Genomic DNA, 17,185 nt, shown 5'->3' on the forward strand with positions numbered 1-17,185 from the left:
GCTAACCTGGTAATGTGTTGTGTTTTTGATAGTCTTGGAATCACCATCAGTATTATCTACATCTTATTTGAAAAGAAACACAAACAGAGCAGATACCTTTCCTAACTTGGTGGGGTTGCTCTTTCATTATCAGGGAAAGAAAGTCCTCCAGTAAGTGATGTTCCAGATGATGCTGATGAGCCCATGCCTGTACCCGAAGATCTTTCAACCAGCACAGGAGGACTGCCAAATTCTAGGACTGAAAGAGTTTTGGGTAAGGTTGTTGATACATGTGGTGATTCTGCTACTGTCACACACAAGGTGCTTCAGATCTACTTGGGAGAAAGATATTTAAGCCTGTACTCTCATTTTTGACAGACTTTGTTTTCATGTTTCTTTTCTGTCTTAAATATAAAACTTGTTCAGATTTAAAGAAAATGTCAGGCAACACTCTAGCTTTAAAATTTGAAATTCTGTTCAAGATTTCCCCTGACATGATTTCATAATGAAAAACTAAATGTGTGAAAGCTTTGATTATAGCGGAATGGAGTTGGATGACACACAAGTTTTTCCTAGAGCTAACTTGGCTTATGCTTTAAAAATCTAACATATCTAATTAAATAGAGAGATAGTACCTGGAATATTTACCTATAGTGCCAAACCATGTAAGTCACTGGTCTTCAATTCATGGATTGAAACTCATGGTTGGTTTCACTCAGACCTTATTGGTGCTTTTTCTATTGTTTACATTTTTAAAAGAAGAAGTGAGATTAAGGGAGAAAGATATAAATGGAGTAGGGAGCGAACAGAGAAGAGATGGTATGAGAGGAGGATGAGGGAGAGAGAAAAAGAGAGTTAGGGAAACCTGTATATTAATGATTGATTTTAAAAATAAGTACTTGGGTTTGAAAAGTATAAAGGGTACTTATCTAAATCCATGTTATGGCTTTCTTTCTGTACTTCTCTCCAAACTTAGAGGGTGTCTCTATATTCAAAAAAATAACAGCTAAGTGTTAGTTCAACTAGTTCCTATTGACCCTAAAAATGTTTGGCTGTGGTTGAATAGTGACCATGCTAACAATATTGAAACTGCTATCTGGCACTAATAATAATAATAATGACTTTAAGATTTCTAATGCAAAAAAAAAAAAGTGTCTATAAAATAGAGGTCAGAAAAATAATTTAACTCATATTTTAATGTGAACTTACCAGTTTGTTCTTTCTAATTATATATATATGAACTAGGATACAATTATATACTGAAATGTACATTTTTCTGAAATTTGAGATGTGGGAAGCATTTAGAAAACTTGCACGTAAAGAAAAATGTACCTGAAAATGTTACCTTTTTTCATAACACACAAACAGAATTTTGTGGGTAATGACAGAATGAATTTAAGGATGGAAAAATGAGAATTTGATATATTATTCATCTCTACTTAACATTAACAAAACTGAATTTATCTATGTAGAAATCTAAACCTTTAATTATTTGTAGCTTAGCTGGCAATGGAAGTCAGTACAAATCCACTTCTAACCTGAGATCAGTCCAGTTATTGAGGGAAGAATGGCAAAATCGGATTGACACTGGACGAGGCAGGACTGACAGGCAGAATTTCCCATGAGTAATAATTCTGTACAAACAGAATGGTAGCCATCTTTTTATAATTTGTATACTTTTTCATTTTCCATATCTGGGCTATTTCAGATATGCATGTCTATTGTGTCTCATCACTGAATTATCTAGCATTTGATTACTCTTATCTGGATGTATGAGCAGACACAATTGATATATAATTTGTATTTATGGTGATGTGAAAACTCTGTCTGTGTCACTTGATCTGTGATAGCTCAGACATGCAAGTCACTGTTCAATACTGCAGTCATGGATGAATCCAAGGGGAAGACAGGGGAGTCTGTCCCTGTTGATTCTGTGGTTTTTGATGTCATCAGTGAAGGTGCTGTTCTGGATAGCCTTGGATGGAGTTATGGTTGTATAATGCTTTAGTCTGTTTTGAAGGGCCACTCTCTGAAAATGGTGCTGATGTTTACCAACCTCTATCAGATTCCATTGGACTGTACATTTAACATTAATTTGAATTAATTAATTTGAATCTGTTGTGGGAGGTTATCTGGGACTTTAAGATTCAGTGTCATCAATGTCTAGGTGAAACCTACTCCCTCCCCACTTTCCATCACATTCACAGAAAACTGTTGAGGTCCTTAACTCTTGCCTGAGGATAGTATTGTACTGGATGTAGACTAACAAGTTGAAGCAAAATCCTAGCAAAGCAGAAGTGTTCTTCATTAATAGATTTGGCCAGGAACTGGGGTTCAGCCTCTATACAATGATTCTTCCAAACCCCGGGGATTCAAATGTTGCCCAAATGAGACTGCCATGCCAACCATATCAATTCATTCCTGGAAAATTCAAGACTTGCCTGAGTGATACATGCCTTCATTACTTCAAATCTGGATTGTTGCACTTTGTTTTATATAGGGCTCCTGTAAAGAGTGTTTGGAAACTACTGTTGTCTAGAATATTGCAGCCCACTTGTTACCAGGCACTCATACATAAAGAGAGTTGTATCTCACTCCTTTATTATAATAGCTTGACTGGCTTCCAGCTTGTTTCTAGGTAAAAGCTCAGAATGGTTTAGAACTAAGATAGGACCAGTTTTTCATCTATAAACCTCCCTCTCTGTTGAGATAATTTTTGGAGGTCCTCTTATGCAAGCCCCCTGATATTGGTCCTGTTCAGACCAGGGAGAAGGCCTTTTTAGTGGCTGTACCTAGGCTCTGAAGCCACCGTCTAGGGAGGTCTGTTTCATTTATTCTCTACTGTAATACCATTTCCAAAGGCCTTTGAAGTAAATTTGCTGCTTTATTATTTTCAGTTTTTTATCCAAGTTGTAGTGGTCCTCTGGTTATTATTTTAAACATTGTTATGTTTTGACTGATGCTCCAAGCCACCTAGGACTATATAGAGGATAGCAGATAGTAGATACAGTATATATAATCTGGCTCTAGAAATACAAAGTGTTCCATATTTCCTAAAATGCAGTCACACAAATAATTCCTTGTGACAGTGCTGTGGCCATACCGGGAGATTTCCTGCTTTGCTACATGTGAATGTACATGTGTTGATGAATTAATTACTGTGGTTCCTTCCCACTCTGTTTCTTTTGATCCTAAGATAAGTAGCAACAGAGATAAGAAAAGTCTTCTTATCATGACAGTTGCAGCAGAGCCATGAGGAAACATCCTTACACAGCAAATGGATGAAGCTGCCACTGCCTATAAAATGTTTACCTCTTTATTTTCACAAGCACAGGCAGAACTAATGAGTGTAGAATGAATTATAGGTTTGGGAATTTCTTTTAGCACTATTGCGTAGAATAGTAGTTTGAGGTTGAAACAATTTTATCCCCTCATATTTTACAAATCAATCTGCCACTACAAAAAACAAGAATTTTATTTTGGATACAGTCAGTCCTTCAATCCTATTGGCAGGATGAACCTTCGTTATTTTTATTTTTATTTAGTCTACTACATTTTAACCAACACACAATGGTTACCATTTGGATACCTCAAATTGGTGGTGATCATTTGTGGTGACTGGGAAAAGAGAACCATCAAGAAGGCTTCATTGAAGATTTATTCAGGAATTGTTTGCCATTTCAAACTGTTTATGAGATAGAAATATAATAAAATACAGTTATACAATATATTTGAGAGAGGTTTTTTTTATCCTACACACACACACACACACACACACACACACACACAAAATATAATAACACATTTTAGTTGGAAGCTAAAGAGAACAAATAGCTTTTCAAAGTAGCTTAAAAATAACAACAGATGGAGCCAAGGCTATATACCTTAGAAAGAAATTCCATAAAGTAGAGCCATCAATGAGAAGACTTATTTACTAATGCCCACCGGTCTAACAGTTCTGTTATTTAGATAAGCATTCCTTTCACTGCTTCATCCCAAGTCATTAATTTAAAAATTGGAGAGTAAAGGACCCATACTTCATTCTAGTTTGGTGAGGAACAGCAACTCTTGGACTACAGTCTTCAAGCCAGTTATATCTCTGATTAATTGTCATGCAAGACTTAAATAGCTTGCTAATGAGAATGTCATGGGCTACCTTCCTAAATGCATTGCTGAAATGAAGATACCTGACATCTTCAGCATTCCCACAATCTATTAAGTTACCAATTAAAAGTTAGATGTTTGTTTTTGGCAAATCCATGCTTACATCTAGTAATTGCCACATTGTTTTCAAGGAGCTTATCAAATAATGTTATGAATTTCCAGTTATTGATGTTAGACTGATTGGTCTATAATTTTGTGGATCCTTTGTTTTCCTCTTTTGAAAACATGTTTGTCCTTTTCTAGTCATCTAGCAGTTCACTCATTCTCCAGGATTTCTCAAAGATAATATCTAAAGGTTGGCCATCAGTACTCTAGGATGCAATACATCTGATCCTGGTGTTTAAAACTTATTCAAGGTAAATACTGTATGTGTTTCCTGGCCATGCTTCTATCAATCTCAACTTTTAGTTCTGTGTTTTCTACTCTTCTCAAGTGCCTGGCAGAACATAGTCTTTTGTTGAAGACTGAGCCAAAATAGGAGATATGTAGCTCTGTCTTTTCTTTGTTACTTACTGGCATTTTGCCATCTTAACAGCATTTCACCATCTTAACAGCATACTGTATATCTCTTCCATTATTCTGAGAAGCCCTTTTCCTTATTCTTAGCATCCTTCAACCACCTGAATTTTATCCTTTCTGACACCAACTCGTTAGTTCCGAATTATATGTTTGCACTCTTCCTTGGTGACCGGCCCCTCTTCCTATATTCTGTATGCATCCTCTCTTCTTTTCAGAGTTTCATTAAGCTTTTTGCATAGGCACCTGGGCTTGTTCTGATGTTCTGTTCATTTTTTTAATTCATTGCAACTGCATTTTGAATTTCCTCTTTTTTATGAACTCCTACCCATCTTGAATTCTTTTTCCCAAGGAAACTTACTTATCATTACTCTTATAAAACTGCTTTTTGGAAGTTTGGGATAGGCATTTGCTTACATTCAGCTTTAATTTCCCTTAAAATCAAGAACTCCAGACCTGTATAAAAGTCCTTCAAATAACCTGAATCCAACCATAAAGGAATCATGGCCAGATATTTTTTTAAGATATTCAGATGTTGTGGTTTTTTCCCCCCAGAGGCAGGGTCCTGCTTTTTCCAAGAACAGTTGCTTGGGTTTTTATTATATTACTACAACAGCAAAGTGGAATATGGGAAACAAATAATCAACCAAATTGACCAGCAAGGCACTTGTTGTTCTCTTCTTCTCCCCATTAGAGTCTCTGTTCCATGCTGAAATATAGGTCAACACCCAAGAGAAGTCCTTAGAAGAGACAAATTAAAAGACACACATGCTAAAGAAAAAGAGGAAATGTTCTACTCCTGATTGAGAAATATAGTTTATTTATTTGGGAAGAATGCTGTTCATCTAGCCACTATCTTAACAAAAGCAACACATTCTTGAAATACTAGCTAGTGTGCAACAGAAATTATTTCTTATGTCTAAACTGTATGTACTTCCAAAATCATGGCAGAGACTCCTAATTTTGTATCACTTAAAACTGTATTGGGAATGTTGTAGCCCAACTGAAGCTCCCTCACAAGGCAGTGTATCAGAGCCTTGTTGCTTCTCCAATGAGCATTTTTTCTGTTGGGAAGATGTCATCTCACATGTACATTCACTGGTGTAATTGTTGTATTTTGAAGCTTTTCTGAGGGCACAGACCTGTCTTAAGGGTTCGAGTGTGTTTTGCCTTAGCTCTGCTCATGATTAAATAAATAGATGGAAACAAATGCTTGACAATAAAAACAGAAGTTAGAATTTGTAGTTTGTTCAAATGATAAGACAGTGCATAGTCTGAAAAACCAGTCACTTGAAGCATAGAATTTAACCTACAATTATATTATTATATATTTATACAGCATTATAGGTGCCCATGGCAATTCATAGCATAAGCAAAGGAATAAATCATACAAATTTTGATCATGGGGAGGGGAAAAATGGGGAATTACAGAGGCAAGATAAGTGAGCATGTACAGTGGGCAGAGATTAAAGTTGAATTCTATTAAAGTAAGTTAATTTAGTTAAGCAGAATTCCACTGAAAATGTAAATGTTGGGGAGGAGCTGTTTAAACACTTCTTGGTAAGTATATGACAAGCAGTTGTTGCCTTATTGCACAATCCAATCTATGTCTGTGTAGAAGCTCGCTGAGTTTAGTGGGGCTGGCAGTGCAATCCTACACATGTCGTCTCAGTTCCAAGAAAGTGAGCCTAAGCTTATTAGTCCCACTGCCACATGTGTAACTTATAGGATTGTAACCTTAGTTGTTTGGTTGTGTAAAACCCCTGTGAAAGAGAAACAAAATCCCTCCTTCCTCCTTAGTGTCTGTTAAGTGTGCGAAACCAATGTATCCTAAAACCAAGTAACACCACTAGCAGTGGAGAAATTTGCTGATGATTATCACTGATCTCGAGGAAAGAAACAACAACAAAAAAAATTCAGCCTTCCGTGCTGTGCAGGGGAGGAAAAAAAAAAGATGGTTCTGGCTAAATGTGGAGATATGAGAGCGTGTGCTCAGTTGTGTGGCTTTTTCAGCTCGGATAGTGAGGCTGCTGATCTTATCTGCAGCGGGAGGAAGTCATTTTTATCTAAGAAGCACATCTCTCCCATTCTGATAAGTCCTGCTTTATCTGGGGAGTTAAAATTATCTAGCAGGATCTCTGGTTCAGCAACAGCAGGCCTCAGCTCAGGTATTTAGGGCTGTCACAAGGAAAGGTTTCTTTTAGCCTAAAAAGTTCAGAGAAACAATTTGCTTCACCTAGGACTGCTGGGCAGGACACTTGAGGGAGGACACCTCTATGCTTGGAAGACTCAGTAGGCAGAAGGATTTCCTGTAACTCACTTTCACAAATATTGCTTCTTTAAAAATGTGGGGGAGTCACATCTCTACTTTTCCAGGTCAGTCTTAAGGAAAAGCTGCTATCATTCAAACCAGTTTACCAAAGTTATTGCTATTATTTTCAGATTTCCAGCTTTGTTAGTCAAAAAATGAATTATTTAAATAACACTTTTTTGCAGTATTTCTCAGAAATCATTGCACTGAGGCTCATAGGAACATTTACTGAAATTCTACATTTTTTTACAACCACACAGGTTCCAAAGCATGCAATTTCAATAGAGATTAATCAATAAAGAGGAATACAGAGTTTATTTCAGGACAAAGTGGGACAATTCAGGTAGAATGAATAAAAAAGGGAAGTTAAATTTAAAGAACACTAGTGAACAAATATGTTATCTATCTCTGCTTTACCACCGGGTCTTTGTCCTTAAAGTGCCAACTCTTGGACAATCCAACTGTCCCTTCAAACCATGCAGCTATACTTGTGTGGACAGATTCACAGTTCCCCCCTTCATCCAGTTAACTTTTAGCAATGGTAAAATGCAAAAAAAATCTAAATGAAAAGAAAGTCTATTTTAAGTGAACTGGACAAATGTATTTAAAAATATTAAATTGCTCATATTCATTATGTAGGAATGTCCCATACATGTAACATCTCCATTCTGTTTGAACTTCTTACCTGTATGTGTCTTTGGTTTGACAGAGTACAAGCTTTATAAGGACACAAAACATTCAGTCTGTAAAAGTTTTCAGTCAATCAATAAATATTTTCACATTCCCAAGGATTAAGAGACAAAAACTTCAATAAGATACAATGTCCATATAGGATTTCTATTTCCATCCCTGGAAGGAAGTTGTATATAGCTATGAATTTACTAGGTACAAGCTTCTTTCAAACTGGATATGATGTAGAAGATTGTTTAATACAGTTTTGATTTCAAATGCAATCAGGGGTGGTAGAATTTTATTAGGGTCATGATACTATAGAAGAGAAGTTAACTTTTCTCTTTCTGCCATTCTAGATTGAGCATCACCTATTCTAAAGCTGCTATTAGCTTTAACTGAAGGAGAAATTGTATCAACCAAAAACTTTCACCTAAATTTGATAGGATAGAGGGATTGTATTAGCAGGTTCTTTCTAAAATGTTACTATTTCTATTCTGATTCAGATGAAAAAAGAAGAAAAAAAACAGGACAGAAGGATATTAACACAAAAACAGGGGCACATGGCTACCTCTTGTCCCCATCTTGAGACATCTCTTTGCCCTTTATCATAGCAGAAAAACAGAATTATCTCCTTAATTCATATCCTCAGTCCTTGGAGATTCTCTGTAAACTTCACTGGTGAAAAAGAGTTGGAGACTGTTCCGCATTATAAGTATAGTATAAATGAGAAAGGAAATAACACTCAGTGGATAGTAACTTGAGTTGTATTTTAGTAGTCTTTTATGTTTGTTCTGTGTATATGATCTTCTCATTGTGCAGTCACACTTTATCTTTGGCCTATAACACTTTCATCCCACTTTTTGTTTCAGCTCACTTTTGCCTAAGTATCTGCCAATAAAAAGCAATAGAGCTAGTATTTTGAGGAACCTGACTCTTCTATTAGAGAATAACACAATGTACTACAGTTTGATTTATCCAGATGTCAGAAAAGGAAGGGGGAAATGCTATCTTTTTTTTTGTGCTTTTCAACTATTCAGAGTGTTTCATCTATGCATTTATCAGAAATGTTTACAACACCACTGTAAGGGTGGCCATTATGATCCCCATAACACTGGAGCATTGTCTTCTTCTCCTTCTCCTTTTTTATTGACCTTTTTTACCTGCAGCATTCATGACAGAGAAGTTTAGCGAGTGAACAGTTTTCCCACCACTCATCTTCCTCTCAGGAAAAACTTCAACTGATTATATTACATTGTGCCAAGCCACTATGAAATCTATAATAGCAAAGTGATTGCACTTATAATGGAGATATACTCAAAGAGTTAGGGTTAGGTTTACACTTAAAGTGGGGTGAATGCATTGGAAACCATGCCTATGATCACCCCTCCCTCTCCTTTCCTGTAATTTACACATATGGTCTTACTGTTTTTTGGAGAATACAGAAATCATATCCAGTACCATGCCCAGTGGGGTGTTTACCCAGAGATCCCTAAGGAGGACAAGGCAGGGCCATTATCCTTCTAATGCAGATCTGATTGTGTGTGCACAGATGGAGCACCTACATTTCTCTCCAGTTTGACCATCTACACAAGGCTCTCTATCATAAAGACAGAGATACTGATTTCATAAGTATATTTACTGTCTGAATAATGGGTATTTCTTCTGTTAATTTAATTACTATGCTGTTGTCCAAACAGCATAGTAATTAAATTAAGAAGTGTTAGCTATGAGGAGAAAGTTTTCTTGGCTTTGGAAGAAAATCTTTTCTATCATACATAGAAAGGAGGAAATAATAATGATGATATTATCTAGGGCTATGTAAAAATTTGATTTAGAGATTCAGTGAAGATGCATTTGAACCAGATTTGAATTGAAATGGGGATCTGATTCAAAGCAACAAGTCAGATCAGATGGCTTTGAGTCTATTCAGATTTTTTTTTAATTGATTAAGGCTTTTTTGCTGCTTCTGAGATTCTTACAGACAATATCCAACATTGCAACTTCAATTCCATATGTGGGAAAAGATGGCAGGGAAGTTGAACAGTATAATGGACTCTCTAAAATTTACATGAGCAGATGGCCAATAAGGTTTTCACCTTACTAAACTCTACTTATCAGGATGCTGATGTTAATGATGATTAGATTTGCTTTGCATCCATACACTTAAGTCTTCTAACTTCAGCTATGCAAGCTGTGCAGCAGAGGGTTCTTAAATTGTTTGACCCAATTACCCCTTTTCCTAGTCTCCAATAACATCATTACCCTCACCAAAAAAACAAAAACAAAAACCCAGACTCTGTTGCTTTACACAAGTGTCTTGGCAGTGGCAGTCCAAAACTGGATCCTTGACTCAAAAACAAGCAATTACAATTGCTTCATTACCTTCAGGAGATGTCCCTCCCACTTGGGGGTAATTACCCCTAGTTTAAGAACCACTGCTATACAGTTTGGGGCAGACAGAATTCTCACACTATTGTTAATTCTAGGTCACACAGTTTAACGTAGGCTTCATCATGCCACCTCCCAGCTCAAATTTATGTCTTAGAAGGGGAAGCCTGTGACACACACACACACACACACACACACACCAGAGGTGAAGACAGTTACCTGGGACTTATTTAATTCAAATTAGCATTTTCTTGAATGGAGATTGCAAAAAGAGGTGTAGTGATCTTTTTAAAAGTTAAAGTAGGGGGGTGGGAATACATTTCTTTGGCATAACATTTTAAATCAAATATCATTTAGGAAGTTGTCAAAAGGCAACATGTAAGAGCCCCATGCACACTCTGAATCCTCTTTTCTCCTTCATATCTGGATTGCTGCACAGGAGACTTTCTGCAGGAAGATATGGAGGAATGGAATATTTTAAATGTATTATGGTGAAATCCCTGAAGCCATTTATCTGAAACTTGTCAGAATTAAGGTCTATCATTCTTGTTATTTTCAAAACATAAAGCAAGTTCAGATGTTTTAAAGTTTCACCACCATAGTCTATACATTTTCTGAATCAAATTTATTTATTTGATTTGTTTGTTTAATTCAATTTTGGCACCACCTGATGCCAGAATGACTCTGGATGGCAAATTTTTAATATCAATTCAGATAGAATTGAATTAGGTAATCACTGAAGCTAGAATCACACTAATTGAATCAAGCCATCTTTGAATCTTAAATCTCTGATTTGAACTGAACTAGAGCTGATTCATACAGGATGGACTTTATGTTGATGCTAAAAGGAATTGCTTATGTTTCTAACATAATTACTTCAGGTGTCCAGTTGAAGTAAGAGAAGAAATGTACATTTATTGATTATTCAAGTAACTGCAGTAAGAATTCTTCACAGGATAAACTGGTTTTACCTTGACTGCAAAAACTACCTTGAGTACTCTTTTACTCAAACAAGAGACTATTCTCTGTATTTTAATGCTGCTCACTTGTGATTGGGTCTAGACTTAATTTCTATTGAAATTAATAGGACTTGTTAGTTATGACTAACTGAAATGCCCTTGATTCCGGGCATCTGCTATAAGGATGAATGTCTGAATTCAACACACTGTCAAGCAGCTCCTCTTAGAGCAGAACATCATTTCCTTTTCAGCCCCACTTGTTATGAATGCAAAGCCTCATGGAGAAGAGGGACATTGTAGTTCAATCTTACTGTTATCTACTCAGAAGCAAGCTCCATTTAGGCCAATAGCACTTACTCCCAGATAAGTATGTAAAGAATTGGAGCCTTACTGTCTGCCAAAGATGTTGGTCTCAGATCAGTGTTTCTCAACCTTGGCAGCTTGAAAATGGGTGGACTTCAACTCCCAGAATTCCCCAGCCAGCCAGCCTTCCTTCTTCTTCTTTATTTACAGTTCCCCCATATGCAAGCTCCATAAACAGACTTCTGAACTTCCAAGCACAGAAGTGTGTTACACATGTCTAGTCTCCTTTAAACAACCAAGATACACAGTTGTTTAACTATTCTTAATCTGAGAATAAAATCATATTTATTAGCCATTTTAAATTTCCCTGTGGTTCTAAGTAAGAGAAAAGCAAGCCATTCTTAATTAAAGATATCTTGTGGAGGAAGACTGGGAAGTCCCTGGGTGCTAGTACATAGAAGGACTTTTCTGGCTTGGTGAACTTAATCTTAAATGCTCCAGAGAAGCTGGGCTTGTCCTGTTTCTCTTTCCCTTTATGTAATATCTTAGTTAATTAGTGCCAGTGATAATGCTGTAGTCCCTAATATCAAAAGCTTATAGCTACATAACATAACACATACAAAGGAACAGGTGCAAGCCTTATTCATGCAAGTTAACTTTCCAATCTGTTTAGAGTTAGGTAGAGCACTGCTGAACTCATTTCAAAAGAAGAGAGATACCAGCACCTAAATACTGTTGATTTGATTGCAGGGAAAGAAATGGGCAGTAAAGTACATTATTCCAGTGAAGTTCTACACAGAAAAAGTGAGGTTCATTGCAATTCCAAGCATGATTTGTCACTTTTTTTTTTTAAACTACTGTCCTCCAGAGAGATGATAGGACAGCTATATGAGCCTTACCACAATTTTAAGAAAAGTTAGTTTTATCCTTACCACAAAAATAAGACAGGTCTGTCTAAGAGTAAAAGATAATTGGCCCAGGGATGCCAGGAAACTTTAGAACTGAGCAAGAACCTAGAACTCTCAAATGTAAATCCAGTTTTCTAATTACTATGACACATTTTGGCTTAAGAACATACTTTATCTTAAAAAAAAGATTGTTCTTAACACTACGAAAAACTCCCAGTATTATATATTGCCATATATAATGGTTCCATATATACAAGTTCCTTAAGCCTGTCCCTGAAATCCATGATACATTTTAGCAGGTCATTGAAACAAAAGCCCAAACAGCTATGCTGATTATGAGATTACTCTGATTCCCACTAAATTCTCTGGGATGAACCAAGGAACTTGCAGTCAAGGATACAACTGAATGGGGGTAAAGTCTTGGTTCCAGCTGGTCCTGTCCTAACAAACTTTGGCCTCCAGAATGAGTGGAATTTTCAAAGCTATTGAACATAGAACAGTTCACAAAAAAGAACTCACTGTCCTAAACAACTGGATACTTTTCTATACCTTTTTTCAGTATTTATCTGGATGCTTTGCAAAATCCTTCCAGAAATGGAATGAATTTCTGCTCATCTTTCCAGCAGAAAGCAGCGTCACAGTCAAAAGGGTGACCGCCAGCCTGCCACAAACCAACCTACGTAGTTCTAACCACAGGCCTGCCTTATAGCACGGAGCAGGTGCAGGGCAGCAAATGATACCTGCAGAACCAACAGTTTCGGATGATGTAGGCCCTGAACTCCTAGTAAACCCCGTTCTTCCTGTGTGAATGAATGCTGGTGCTGGCTATGTGAAATTCATTTTCCTCTTTTTTTTAAATTACCTTTGCGCTGCTTAGATTCTCAGATTTGCGCATTTCCTGAGAACAGAGTGATCCACTAATTTGGGGTTGTGGCTTTTTTAGGGTTATGTTTTTCATACTGAAACGTGGGATGAGAGAGATGATCAGATACACTGAGGTAGAGCTCTAGCAAATAACACATTTCTGTAACAGCTGCAGGAGCAGCTACTAGTAGCACTTGCACAAGACGTGCAGGGAAGGTTTACCACTGTAAGCTACTTCTATGCCATAACACACATTTGTTTGATGACCTCTGTAGCAAGAACACTCTATCTGTTTTTATTCTACCTCACTTCTCTGGAATACTACTTACTAATATAGGAGACTAGTACTTTTCAGCACCTTCAAGCAAACTTTAGCATTTTGAGCTAGTCCGTACTCTTGCTCATCCATGGGCCTTATTTTCCAAAATGGAGAAGTCCCCATGGAAGATATAGAGCAGAGCATCATGGCAAGGGGACCCCAACACTGCTCCATACATTGGCCAGAGAAAGAACAGCTGTAGTGAGTTTGTTTTGTCCTTCCCTGGCTGAAAGAGCACCTATATGAAATTTGTAATTAAGAACTGGGATTGGTTTTGCCTTTTTGCTTTTTCCCTTCCAGTAACTTTAAATAAATATTTCTTCACATCATAAGTTCACATAGATGGATGATGGATTCAGTAGAATGTGTCATGCAAAGAGGATCAACAGTCAGGGGAGGGTGGGTATTTAATTCAACTGATTGCTGTTGAAATAACTGGGATCCATTTCGCAAGGGCTCCTGGGACATGCTGGTTTGGCTAATCAAAGAAATGGGAGCAACTGGTGGAGCCCAAGGACTCATACTGATTTCCTTTTCATGTTTGCTGGCCAGTTTCTGTGGCAGGAATAAGGTGCTTCCAGGAATTGTTTTCTTTCTGCAAAATCCATCTTCCTGGGGCATTTCCACACAAAGATTCTGTGCAACCTGGAAAGTAGCTTCAAGCTTCTACATATCCATAGTGTCATCAGTGTTGAAGGGCTGAGCTGATTTATTTTAAACTCAGCTGCAGTAGGAACTTCAGCAGAACTGGCTTTTGAAACACTATGGCTCCATTTCCCCGTTCTCTTGCCTCATCCATCCTTCCAGTTCCTGTACTTCAGATCCAGGAAAGGAAGTGCCAGCTTGAGGACTTTGCAGCTTAGGCACAATTACCCAGATCATTCAGTAGGTCTGACACTGGCAAGACTTTGTCAGTTTTAGTTGAAGACTGGGAAATTCTGTGGTGAATTCAAGGAGGAGCTCCCTGGTTAATGTAATTGACAAGACTTGTCAGTTTCCCCCTTCTCTTCAGCACCAGACAGTTGCAAAATGTCAGAAGAATGAGGGGATTTTGTTACTGTGGAGGCTGGGGCTGAAATGGTGATTTTTGCTCTTTGTTCTCAGCATTTCACATCCATGGAAGTGAAGTTAATCTTGGATTTCAAATGCTTCTGAGGATTTGAGACTGACATGGTGGGAGGGTGGGAGTGGTTACAGTGACTCATAATCATTGTTTGAGGTCCCTCCCCACTCCCCAGCCTGAAGCCCTGGTGCTCAGGACAGTTCCCAATCCTTAGGCTCAATGGAGCAGTGTCTTGAACTGATATTAGAAGGTTTATATTTTCATTTGACTCTTGAGAGGTTACAAATTCCTTTTCTGTTTAAACATTTATTTTTTTCCTGTTGGCTATGTGACCATTTTTTAAAAAGTAACTTAAATCCAGCACTTCTAAAAATTCCTCTGTAACAGATGTCCAAAATAGTTGTCAAAAAGCTACCAACTTTGGCTAGTTCAGGGGATACAGCTGGGTATGGTGGAGGAAGCTGTTGGCCAACTGAGTAAACCCATATGGAGCATGAACCAGATGTTCCAGAATCATAGAATAATGAGAGGCTATATAAATTGCCATACATCCAGCCTTGGTTTTGTTGTTGTTCAGTCGTTAAGTCATGTCCGACTCTTTGTGACCCCATGAACCATATTGCGCCAGGCCTTCCTGTCCTTCACTGCCTCCCTGAGTTTGCTCAGTTTCATGCTCATTGCTTCAGTGATGCTATCTAACCATCCCATCCTCTGCCGTCCTCTTTTCCTTTTGCCTTCAATCTTTCCCAGCATCAGGGTCTTTTCCAAAGACTCCTCTCTTCGCATTAGGTGACCAAAGTATCTGATCTTGAGCTTCATTATCAGTCCTTCCAATGAGCAATCAGGGTTGATTTCCTTTAAGATTGACTGGTTTGACCTCCTAGCAGTCCAGGGGACTCTTAAGAGTCTTCTCCAGCACCACAGTTCAAAGGCATCAATTCTTCGGCGCTCAGCCTTCTTTATGGCCCAGCTCTCACAGCCATACATTACTACTGGAAAAACCATAGCTTTGACTATGCGGATCTTTGTCGGCAAGGTGATGTCTCTGCTTTTTAATATGCTATCTAGGTTTGCCATAGCTTTCCTCCCAAGGAGCAAGCGTCTTTTAATTAAATGGCTGCAGTCTCCATCTGCGGTGATCTTGGAGCCCAAATAAATGAAGTCTGTTACTGCTTCCATTTCTACCCCTTCTATTTGCCAGGAATTGATGGGTCCAGATGCCATGATCTTAGTTTTTTTAATGTTGAGTTTCAAGCCAGCTTTTGCACTCTCCTCTTTCACCCTCATCAAGAGGCTCTTTAGTTCTGAAGCTTCCAAAAGCAGAATGTTCAAAAGGACATTTATTATTGCTTTCTCTTATCCAATAATATAGAAAAAGGGATGAACAGTTAGATATCTTGGGATATTGAATGAAAAGGGTGAACTCAAAATTATGCAAGCGCTGGAATAAAGTATAAATCTGAGATATATAGTTAAAAATTGTATAACATGTAGTGAAGAATCTGGTTAGAACTGTAACTTGGTTAGAACTGTAATTGATATTGTAACTGATATTGGTTAGAACTGTAACTCTTAAGAATTGGAAAAATTAAAAAGTACTTATGCAGGAGGAAGTTATTGAAAATTATGGAATGTGCAGAGATGAGTTAAACTGAGATTTGAAACTAGAGTAAGAAGATAAGTAATTTTATATGACACGGGATTTGCTTTTATTAATGATTAGATGAGAAAATATAGTAATGTAATAGATTAAGAAATTTTATAATAGAAATTTGATATTAATTATTATATATATACACATATAATAGATAGATGGAAATGTATTACTAATCCTATTGAAAGTTAAAATTTTTTGTAATATATGATTTTATAGATTAGCTATGAATGATTAATGATTGTTAATTGATAAGTATACAAGTATATTTTGAATAGATGATATGAGAATTTAAGATTATGAAAGGGGCACCAACGAGTTTAACTGGTTGACACACGGTATAAAATGGAAGATACTTTTTTATGCCTTTTTATGTTTTTGTTTGTTCATGTTTGTTTTGTGTTTGTTGTAAAAATAAAAAAAAACTTTAAAAAAAAAAAAAAAAGAGGCTCTTTAGTTCTTCTTCACTTTCTGCCATTAGGGTGGTATCGTCTGCATATCTGAGGTTATTGATGATTCTCCCTGCAATCTTAATTCCGGCTTGTGATTCTTCCAGCCTGGCATTTCTCATGATGTACTCTGCATATAGGTTAAATAAGCAGGATGACAGTATACAGTCTTGTCGTACTCCTTTCCCTATTTGGAACCAATCGGTTGTTCCGTGACTGGTTCTAACTGTTGCTTCTTGGCCCGCATACAGATTTCTCAGGAGACAGGTAAGATGGTCTGGTACCCCCATCTCTTTAAGAATTTGCCACAGTTTGTTGTGATCCACACAATCGAAGGCTTTTGCATAGTCAATGAAGCAGAAGTAGATGTTTTTCTGGAACTCTCATGCTTTCTCCATGATCCAGCGAATGTTGGCAATTTGATCTCTAGTTCCTCTGCCTCTGCAAAACCCAGCTTGTACATCCAGTAGTTCTCGGTTCACGTACTGCTGAAGCCTAGCTTGTAGGATTTTGAGCATAACCTTGCTAGCATGTGAAATGAGTGCAATTGTGCGATAGTTTGAGCATTCTTTGGCATTGCCTTTCTTTGGAATTGGAATGTAAACTGACCTTTTCCAATCCCGTGGCCACTGTTGC

The 17,185-nt window shown here is 37.4% G+C and overlaps 1 protein-coding gene across 3 annotated transcripts in view; it reads left to right on the top strand.

Annotated features, from left to right (window-relative positions):
• The window catches only part of IKZF1 (IKAROS family zinc finger 1), an 83,446-nt gene that overhangs the window by 28,687 nt on the left and 37,574 nt on the right, over nt 1-17,185 (top strand). For all 3 annotated transcript variants that reach the window (XM_088150116.1, XM_088150118.1, XM_088150119.1), the window contains exon 3: nt 134-253. In XM_088150116.1, coding sequence (XP_088006242.1) covers nt 134-253 — 120 coding nt within the window. The remainder of the gene's footprint in view (nt 1-133; nt 254-17,185) is intronic.

Source organism: Python bivittatus, unplaced genomic scaffold, assembly GCF_059951505.1.
Source record: "Python bivittatus isolate LINGU-HERP-01145 unplaced genomic scaffold, Pbiv_v1 ctg000610_np1212, whole genome shotgun sequence".
Taxonomy (NCBI): Eukaryota; Metazoa; Chordata; class Lepidosauria; order Squamata; family Pythonidae; genus Python; species Python bivittatus.